The sequence below is a fragment of the Macaca nemestrina genome, chromosome 8, assembly GCF_043159975.1.
Source record: "Macaca nemestrina isolate mMacNem1 chromosome 8, mMacNem.hap1, whole genome shotgun sequence".
Lineage (NCBI taxonomy): Eukaryota > Metazoa > Chordata > Mammalia > Primates > Cercopithecidae > Macaca > Macaca nemestrina.
The window spans coordinates 147092070-147102582 of NC_092132.1; the positions used below are offsets into that span (position 1 = coordinate 147092070).

General features: G+C 44.7%; 1 protein-coding gene across 1 annotated transcript; it reads left to right on the plus strand.

The window, feature by feature from the left end:
* The first annotated feature begins 2342 nt into the window (after positions 1–2342).
* LOC105468980 (neutrophil defensin 6-like) lies at positions 2343–10292 on the plus strand. Its single transcript, XM_011719472.2, has 3 exons — positions 2343–2436; positions 8748–8931; positions 9900–10292. Exons 2-3 carry the CDS (start codon positions 8760–8762, stop codon positions 10010–10012), a joined length of 285 nt encoding a protein of 94 aa, XP_011717774.2. The 5' UTR covers positions 2343–2436; positions 8748–8759; the 3' UTR covers positions 10013–10292.
* Positions 10293–10513: the final 221 nt, after the last annotated feature.

Below are 10513 nucleotides of genomic sequence, written 5' to 3' on the forward strand. Positions count from 1 at the left end.
CTGGCCCAGCAGGTGATCTCTCCAGGCCATGCCTGGGTCCCAGGTTCTGAGTTTCACGGGGAGGCCCTCACTACCGCCCATCACAACTCTCAGAGCCTCTGGACAAAGCACACTAGTCCTGGCTATGGGCTTCTGCACGTGTAGTCTTCCAGAGACGGTAACTCCTTATGCCCTGGGTGAAGCAGGTGTTCTCTTTTCGTGGCATTTCTTCGCTTTCTCCTTTAGAACCACACCTATCATTGATTCAGATGGAGGCTCCCACCTCAGGGCATCACAGCACCGGGGTGGGTTAAGGGAGTCTCATTCAGTTCATCATCCCCAAGCCACCAGTCTCCTCAAGCAGCACGGTGGCCTCCTAAAGTCATGGTTTTTAATGTCTCTGGATGTGCTATGGACACGCAAGGCACCAACGATCTTCAAAGGGCCATCACTTTTATCATTCTCAAACTCATGTCCACCATCTCCTCATCACAATTGGGCTAAACCCACTGTGGTGCCCACCTTGGTGATCACAGAAGAGTTAGCTTCTTTTTCCCTTAGAGATAACATCATTTATATGTTTTCCAATAATGAGACCTCCCCACACCATCACAGGACATCCACCATCTCAACATCAAACATTTATTGAACAATGAATTGTGGATGGATAGTAAACTATGATCTTCTGAGGACTGACGCCCCAGGCCCACTGGCACCCAGCAGGGCCACGAGGCTTTTGCTAGACCACACCTCTCCATTTGACAGGCAACTTCTGGCACAAGCTCCCATTTTTACCGGGTTTAAAGGTTAGCTAATATTTCCCACTTACTCCTCCTGGCAGGAAGCAGGGATTATTGCTCCAGAACCCACCGAGGGTGCAGTCAGAGGCAGCAAATGAGGAGAAGAAGCCTTCAAACTAGAGACAACAACTACATCAGGCAAAGACCATATGGAAGTGCCATCACCAAACGTGGCCATGGGGGAGAAAGGCTCCAAGGAAATGTGCGTGCTAGCTGACCCATGGAAGCACTGGGAAGAAAGCCCTGAGTGACAAGATGTCAGTGTTCTCCATGATTGGCCTTGCTTGGTATCTCGTGTACACATGGTATGTGGGGTAGCTGTTACACTCAGGCCTTGCCGCCTAGAGAGCTGCTGGAAACAAGATAGCCCTAATCAGAATTTGTACTCCAGGCTGGAAAACTGGGGAATTCCCTGTAAGTCCTGTTAGAGGGGCTCTGCACCCCAAATACAACCTGACCTGTGTCCAAGGTGGGCAACTCAATTCTTAGATATTGAATGGGTCCCATGGCACCAATGCTTAAACACCAGCAGCCCTCACAACCTCAGATCACCCTGTTTTAAGGATGAAGAGGTGGTTCTCTGGATGCACAAGCTTCAATCCAAATGGGCTAATGACGCCGCAGCACAAACCCAGACTGCAGCCTGAAGGGTTGGAGCCTTGCATTCACAGAAAGCATCCAGACATCATTATGGACTCAGCAATACACCTATGCTCCAATGTATACGAGTTACAGATGGAAACCTCCTATGCCTCCCAGGAAACACTACTCAAGTTTTTGCTAAATGCTTCTCTGAAGACCCACAAGGCCTGAGAAGCTGTACAACACCAGCAGTAAAGTGAATGCCCAGACCCCTCTTCCCTTCTTGGGTGGCCATCTGGAAAGGCCACCCCCACCATGAAGGCTAACGCTTCAGACCAGTTCTTGGCCCAGATGATCCTAGACAATTATTTAACCTTGAACTAACTGTTCATTGGCCAAGCAAGGACTGTCCCCTCTGGGGAACCACATGCTGCGTGTACATCCATAACTCAGGAGAACCCACAAAAGTCTGTTCCACATGGCAACAGAAGCCCAGGTGGCACTCAGTCTCACCGGGGTGTTCTCCAACATCCCAGCTCAGCCAAACGGCTTTAATTTCTTTTTATGGTTAGACCCCAGGTCCTCAGGACACTGCTTCAGAAACAGATTCCAAATCCTCTTCTGTGTGTGAGTGGCATTCCTATCCGAGTCTCTTTGCAGGGAGTATACTGCGATACGCAGCCAGGCTGTCCCGGAGGCTTTATATACTACCTTGGTGCAGGTAGTTCACCTCACCCACAGCCAATGCAGCATAGGGTCAATTGTGTTAGGAGCCATGGAGAATCCAGAGTTGGTTGCTGCCCAGGCCTGGTCAGGGTTGGCCAAGGTAGACAAGGGGTTCCTCTGTGGAGTTCTACTTTAACCTCACCTTCCCACCAAATTTCTCAACCGTCCTTCACACCACAATTGTTGAATGAACCCAACAGAAAGTTACCCTAGAAATCAGGACACCTCATCCCAAAAGACCTTTAAATAGGGGAGGTTCACTTGTGCACGGCTGCTCCTTGCTACAGAAGACCTGGGACAGAGGACTGCTGTCTGCCCTCTCTGGTCACCCTGCCTAGCTAGAAGAGCTGTAAGTAACACAAAACTTAAACTTTTACACTGAGTTTTCATCATTGAAGCTATGCCTCCAATCTGACCTCTGACTGGGGGGCCACCCCAGAGGGACCCAGTGGGTAAATCCCTGCTGGGAACATCTGTCTGGATCTCTGGTGGCTCCTGGGGACAATGGCTTTCAGCTAAGTTAATAGAGAAACTCAAGCAGTTTCCTTCTAAACACAAGTGTCCTAGTTGACATGTCCAGTAGAGATAATCGCAGGTCTTTGGAACATTGTTTTGAGAAAAGCCTATTCAGGTCCTTGGTCTGTTTTTCAATCAGGTTGTTTGATTTATGCTATTGACTTGTTTGACTTCCTTATGTATTCGGATATTTGCCGCTTCTACCACGTAGGTTTTGCAAATATTTGCTCTCATTTTCTGGATTATCTTTTCACGAAGTTGATTGCTTTCTTTGCTGTGCAGATGCTTTAGCGTTCAATACAGCCACACTTGTCTATTTTCCCTTTTGTTGCCTGTGCCTTTAGTGCCATAGCCAAGAAATCATTACCTACATCAATGTCAAAAGCTTTATCCTTATATGCACTTCTAGTAGTTTATGGTTTCGGGTGTTGCATTTAGGTCTTTTTAATTCTAGGAATTAGAGTCCTGCCATTGGCTTCCCAAGGAGAGACTTTGCTAGGGACTGTGCAGAGTAGCGCAGCAATGAAAGCCTTGAAAGATTAGTTAATGTATACAGTTCATCCCACAGGCACGAGCAGACAACTAGAAAAAAAATAACAGCCACTTACAGCTGTCTTAGCCTAAGCTGCTTTCAGAAACAGCTTGTCAAAATTTCTCCAGACTCTACAATAATGTTGAATATCAAACTTTTAAACCCAAAGTCCATGTAATTCATTCAGGCAATCACCCAATATTATTCAATTTTCATGTAATTCACTAAGGCAATCACCCAATATTACCGAAATTTTAATCTTCTCTTTAATTCATTCTCCATGTAATCTTTTCCAAATCTATAGTGCTAAATGCTGTCAATTTCAGAATGATTCCTCCATTTATATCTTCAGTTCCAACCACCTACCTGAACTCCAGACTCCAGATCTCATGTCCTGACATATCCACTAGAATCTCCCACAGATATCTCATCCCTAGTGTCCAAAACCAAACTCTTCATTGTACATCTCCCCAGCTTGCATGCACCACGTGCACATACAGGTGTTGTCATTTCAGAAAATGGCACTAGTGTCTCTCTGAAATTGTTCAGGGCAAAAAATAAAAATATTCTTCACATAGCCTCATATTCCATGTTCTTACATCAGCAATTGCTGTTGCCGCTGTATCTTCAACATAAATTTTGAATGAGGCCACTTATTATCGCCTGCACTGCTGGCTCCCTGGTGCAATATACGCTGACTTCTAGCCCAGGCTTCCACAACCCCCTTGTAACGGGGCTCCTGCTGACACTTTGGTCCACTGTAGTCCATTTTCCACTGAAAATATCAAGGTCTTATCATGGTTTGCAGGTATGAGCCCTGGCTCTTGACCACCTCTGTCCTCAACTTCCCCCACTGTCCACACCAGCCACCAGGCATTTTTCAGAGGAGGTTGTTAGGGGTTGAATTGTGTTACCCTAAAACTCATATGTTGAAGACTTAACCCCTAGTGTCTCAGAATGTGGTACTGTATCTAGAGAGTCTCTGAAGAAGTCATTAAGTTAAAATGAGGTAATGAGAGTGGGCATTAAACCCAATATGACTGGAATTCTTACAAGAAGAGGTTAGTACACAGTCACACACAGAGGACAGACAACAGGAGGATGCAGGGAGAGGACAGCTATCTACGAGCTAAGGAGAGAGGCTGCAGAGAACACCAGCATGCTAACACCTTCAGAGTTCCAGTCTACAGCACTGTGAGAACACCAATTCCTGTTGTTTTAGCCACCCGGTCTGTGGAAATTTGTTCTGGTATCCTGAGCTGACTAATCCAGATGCCAACATACAGGGTTTCCACAGCTCATCAGCTCAGAACACTGGCAGAATCTTGGACAAGAGAAAATTCTTTGGCCGCGATTGCAAAGTCTCAAATGAGACAGTAAGAGTGAATAGTGAGAGATGAACATCATTCAAGTCTGTCCTCCAGATACAGCTCAGAGCTAGTGCACAAAGCACAATGGTTGCCACAAGACAAACTCTTCCAAATTTTGTCAGTGTCTGGAGCCCCAGAGGGCAGTGAAAGTTTACCAAAGTGGTAAATTTCTCTTCTGCAAAAACTCTGGCTTCCTCAGCCTGACACCCTCTCTGAGAAAGTGGGCACCCACCTTCTCCGCCACCCCATCCAGGGCCCCTGCCTCCCAGGAAGGAGGGTAGCCTGCTGATGCATGGTCCAGATAGTGCGCTTCTCCTGCATCTTTACCTGAAATGTCAGAGGCCGGCTTTCATTTTCACATCTGCATTGATAGACCCTCCCGTATGAGCAGATTCCCCAAGAATGTCCACTTTCCTTACAGCCAGAGCAGGATGGCAGCTCTGCTTTACAGCATTCATCAGCACTGCCCCTGAGCACCCCTTTTCGAGAGCTGGCCAATACCCCTGTCTAGCGAGGCTCTTTCCCAGCCATTTCAAGATGCAACAACCGGGTACTAAGTCCTGACAGGCACTAATCTCCATGGTTCCCCAGGAATGAACAAATAAGGGAATAACCACACTTATGCCATGTATCCACAGAAGTAGTGCCTCTTTCTTAAAGAGGGTGGGGAGCTCATTGCCCTTTCTTAAAGAAGCACTACTTTTGTGGATACATGTGGTTACATAGGATGCCCCCACAGCTGTGCTCTTGCAATTGGTGTCCGGCAGCCTCTGAACAAGTGAGGAAGGTTCATCCAATAGTGCAAAACTGGGCTATGGGTGCCCACAAGGAGGAGCCAGAGATCCTCATGTTCACGAAGGCTCCTATCTCTCTCGTCTGCCATCTGCTTGCCTGTTACCAGCAATAAATATGGTCATGTCTGAGCATCATTTGTCCCCTGGAATATCCTGGAATACAAAACCTCTAGTATACAACCAGATTCTGTTGCTATCTTATTTTCTACCAGGCCAATTCCCTTGCACCCTACTTTCTTGACACTGTTAATTCCTATGTTAAATAATTAACTCATCCATCAGGGGAGTACATGCCTTCTAAGAGTCAATGTCCATATTATGGGTGGAAATCCTGTTTTGGCCTGGCCCTGAGTGACCTGGAAAAGTAGACCTTTCTACCCTGAGGTCCAGCTCCTCAGGGTAGAAAGTGTAGCGTCGACATCTCTATGAAAATGACCAGGACAATAGAAACAAAAGGTAAGAAAAAAAGTAAAGACAAAAATAAGAGAAAGAAAAGGGGAGACTACATGACCCAAATACATTGAGTTTACTGTGATAACACATTTTTGGAGATAGAGAGAAGATAAAGCACAAGGTAAAGAGACTGAATTGTTCGTTTCCAGGTTTTCAAATAGAATCTTGCCCTGATCTGGGTCTCAATTAACAAAGCACAAGGACAGCTGAGCCTGTAGCAGGTGTCGCTGAGGATACAGGTCCCAGAGTGATGCCTAGTGGCAACAGGTGGGTCTGCAACTGCAGGTGCCCCTCACCTGGTGACCTTGAGGAAGATGGAGCAGCATATTGGGCACAGTGCTGGGTTTCAGGGTACAGGAAATCAGATCAGAGCAGCCCAGAGGAGGACTGTGTCTGCTCACGGAAAACATACCTCACAGATTCTATTAGAGCAGAATAAAGAGATCATAACTGGCCACCTGTCGACCATTTAAGATCTGGTTCCTCCTTTCATGTTTGCTGTCATTTCTATCACACAGTCCCCTCTCCCTGCACACAGGCACTCAGACTCAGAGACATGCACATGCACACGTACAACACATACATCTCCAGTTTCCACCTCCCAACACACTCCCCTCACCACACATGCACACATACATAAAAAATTGCAAGCATACGCACAGGTGCACACACACCCTGAAGTGCAGACTCCAAACTCTAATAGATCTGGTTTAGTCTCTGAGGCCGAAGCTGCTCAGACTGACATGCACAGGCAGTAAAAACAAATTTTTGCACCCAAGACCCCTTGGAGAGAGTCTATGGCCCCCAATTTAGAGTCGAAAGACAGAGGCCATGATAGGTGAAGTCATTCACTAATGATCCCACACTTAGTTGACGACACCACTGAAACCACAGCTCCCAACAGACAGCACATTGGCCTGCTGTCTTACCCGAGGCCCATAATGCAGTGTTCATTCCTGCAAAGAGGACACCTACATCTGGGTCCTCTGTCCCAGGTAGCTCCAAGGCTAGGCCCTGGTGCACTTTCTCCAAGAGGCTCCAGAGAAGGACAAGGGTCCTCAGGGCTGTGAGATTCCTATACATGAATGTCTCTCAAGGGACCGAAGGATGTTGAGGTCCAATGGCAGTGAAAAGACCCCAGTTCTGTGCTATCTGGAGGAAGCAGCATCCCAACGCAATGAGCTACCCCAACCCCGTGTGGCTGTGGGAGAGCGGCATCCTTTGGGTTGATAGTTCAGACCTTTGACAGTCCTACAATCCAGCGGCTGCACTGAAACACCTGCTCTTCATGTTCATGAAGGCCCCTATCACTCTTCCTGTCTCCCATCTGCTTGACTGTTACCAGTAATAAACACACTTCTAAGCATTATTTGTTCCCTAGAATGTCCTGGAATACAAAACCCTATTATAAAACCAGACTCTGTTGTTATCTGAAGTATTTTCTTTCAGGCCAATTTCCTTGCCCTCTACATTTTAGCACAGTTAAATTAATTTTTATGTTAAATAATTAAATCATCGATCAGGGAGTACATGCCTTCTAAGAGTGAATGTCCATATTATGGATGCAAATCCTGTTTTTATCCCAGCCCTAAGTATAGGAGAGGCAAGATTAGACCCAGAATAAAGGACAAGAAAAACAGTATTAAAAAAAATACTAAAATTGGTATGAAATCAGAAATGACAGCAAATAGCCAAAGTAATCTTGAGCAAAATAACAAAGATAAAAGCATCATGCTCTCTGATTTTAAAATGTATCATAAAGTTATTGTAAGCAAAACAGAATGGTCTGGCATAAAAGCAGACACAATAACCAAAGGAAAGGAGGAGAAAGCCCAAACTAAACCCAAGTATTTATGATTATTTGATCTTCAAGAAAGATGCCAACAACACAGAATGGGGCAAGGAAAGTCTCTTCAATAAAAGGTATAAGGAAAACTAGATATCCACAAGCAGAAGAATGAAATTGGACACTTATTCCACACTATACCCAAAAATCAACTCAAAATGGATTAAAGACTTGCATAAAAGACGCGAAATTGTAAATCTAGAAGAAAACATGGGGGAATATCCTTACGACATTTCTCTGGGCAATTATTTCTACAACGGGACTCCAAAAGCAAAGACAACAAAAGCAAAAATAGACAAAGCAGGTTACATCAACTAGAAAACTTCTGCACAGAAAGGAAACAAAGTGAAGAGATGACCCATGGACTACGAGAAAGTATCTGTAAACCATACATCTGATGAGGGGCTAATATCCCAAATATATAAGGAAGTCAAACTACTCAATAAGAAGAAGACAAACATCTCAATTTAAAAATGGGCAATAAACCTGGCCCACAGATATATGGAAAACATACTCAACAACACTAATTATCAGGAAAATGCAAATTAAAATCACAAAGAGGTATTCATCTGTTAGAATGGCTTTTAACAAACAGACAAATAATATGTGTTGGTGAGGATACAAAAAAAGGGGACCCTTGTACACCATTGGTGGAAATATAAATTAGTACAGCCATTTTGGAAAATAGTATGGAGGTCCCTCAAAGCACTAAACATAGAATTACCATATGACCCAGCAATCCCGCTTCTGGGTATATCTCCAAAAAATTGAAATCACTATACCAGCCGGGCTCGGTGGCTCACGCCTGTAATCGCCGCACTTTGGGAGGCCAAGGCAGGTGGATCAAAAGGTGAGGAGATCACACCAAGTACATACTCAAACATATGGGAAACAGAACAGGATAGTAGTGTCCTTATCACGAGTTTGGATCAAGAAGAGGTATTAAGCATACAGACTCATTCTGTGATGAAAGCCGGGAGAAAGAGGAGCATCAAAGGGATCTTGAGGATGAAGGCAGCCCTTCCCCTCCCAATCACATGCCCACCTCCTCTCACTGCAGCTTCTGTCTCAGGCCTTCTCCCAGCAGAGCTATAAATCCAGGCTCACTCCTCACTCTCCACACATCCACACCTGCTCTCCCTCCTCCAGGTGACCCCAGCCATGAGGACCCTCGCCATCCTTGCTGCCATTCTCCTGTTTGCCCTGCTGGCTCAGGCTAAGTCACTCCAGGAAACAGCTGATGAGGCTGCAACCCAGGAGCAGCCTGGGGAAGACAACCAGGACCTTGCTGTCTCCTTTGAAGAAAATGGACTCTCTACTCTTAGAGACTCAGGTAGGAGACATCAATCTTGCAGATCTGCAAAATCTAGAACAAAAGGATTGGAAACAGGCTCTGGCATCAAGTGTGGAAAAGTCTACCTCACTTGAGTGACTTTACTTAATCTTTCTGGACCTTGATTTTCTCATCTCTGAATTAATCAGTGAGAACCAAACACATCTAAAAGATTTTCTTTCTTCTAAGACTTTTAGTTTCAAGATATTTCTGTGAAATTTGCTACTGTTAAGATAGAAAGACCTACACTGACTTGTTATTTGTAGGTCTAAATGGGTAGACTTAGTTATAGAGAGAATATTTTACTTTGTCCATTGGTAAAGCTTTTAGAACCTACGGAGGAACCTATGGGTGTGTTTCAATGTAGGCTAATAGGCTTAATTAAATCTTTCTACAATACACACATAGATCCAAACATCATATTGTGTCTCATACATATACACAATTATTATTTGTCAATTAAAATAAGTACATAAGTAAAATGTTAAAAACAAAAAAAAGAGAGAGAGAGCAAAGAATTTGAATTTGGAAGGTCTTCAATGACTCCTTGAGCACCAAAGTATTTGGGTCCATGACATGAGCATGCACAATGCAGCATCTCAGAAACGGATGCAGGTGCGTTAGGGAGCCTTGTTAGGACATGCAGATCATACATGGAGGTCAAGATTAGGGGTATGGATTAAGCAGAATGAAGAGTAGATAACCCCAGGGTTGAGAGGTATACTGTTTTACCAGGGAGCAGGCAATAAACATGTCCTGAATAGACTCAGATGGGGAAAGAACTATGATCTTGCATGACTAACACATAGCTAGTACGATTTCTTGTCATTTAAAACAAAGACATGAATTTTCTCCATCCTAACATGACTGATACAGTGTCTCTTGTTTAGACTATCTCAGTTAGTCTGGCTCTACCTGTCCTTTTCCCCACCTCCCTCACTATTCCTGGTCCTCTCTTCTTTCCACAGGTTCTCAGGCAAGACGCACCTGCCGTTGCCGAATCCGCCGTTGTCGAGGCCTTGAGTCCTCTTTCGGGAATTGCATTTTACATGGCCAATTCGCCAAACTCTGCTGTCGCTGAGCTTCCTAGATAGAAACCAAAACAGTGCAAGATTCAATCCAAGGTCCTGAAAAAGAAAAAACACTTCACTCTGTGTACCTTGTGTCTTTCTAAATTTTTCTCTCCAAAATAAAGTTCAAGCATTCAACTTAGTGTGTTTGACCTTTTAAATTTTCTTTTCTTTATCCTTTTTTTCCCTTTTGCTTTTTTATATGGTGGATTGTACGGTGCCTTTGTATAGACAATTCTGATCCACATTAAGTTAACTGGTCTTTGCATTCCAATAATGCACTATTCGAGCATCATAGAGTAATAACGAAATAGCAAAAATGAATAAAATTGGGTTTGTTGCTGTTGTTCTTGTTTGAGACAGTGTCTCACTTAGCCACCTGAGCTGGAATACAATGGTGCAATCTCTGCTCACTGCAGCCTTAACCTCCTGTGCTCGAATGATCCTCCCACCTCAGCCTCTTGAGTAGCTGGGACTACAGGCATGTGCGACCACACCCTGCTAATGTTTTG

Coding starts and splice junctions, on each gene's coding strand:
- LOC105468980 (XM_011719472.2), top strand. CDS start 8,760: ATGAGGACCCTCGCCATCCTTGCTGCCATTCTCCTGTTTGCCCTGCTG. Junction 8,932..9,899: donor CTCTACTCTTAGAGACTCAG/GTAGGAGACATC, acceptor TTCTTTCCACAG/GTTCTCAGGCAAGACGCACC.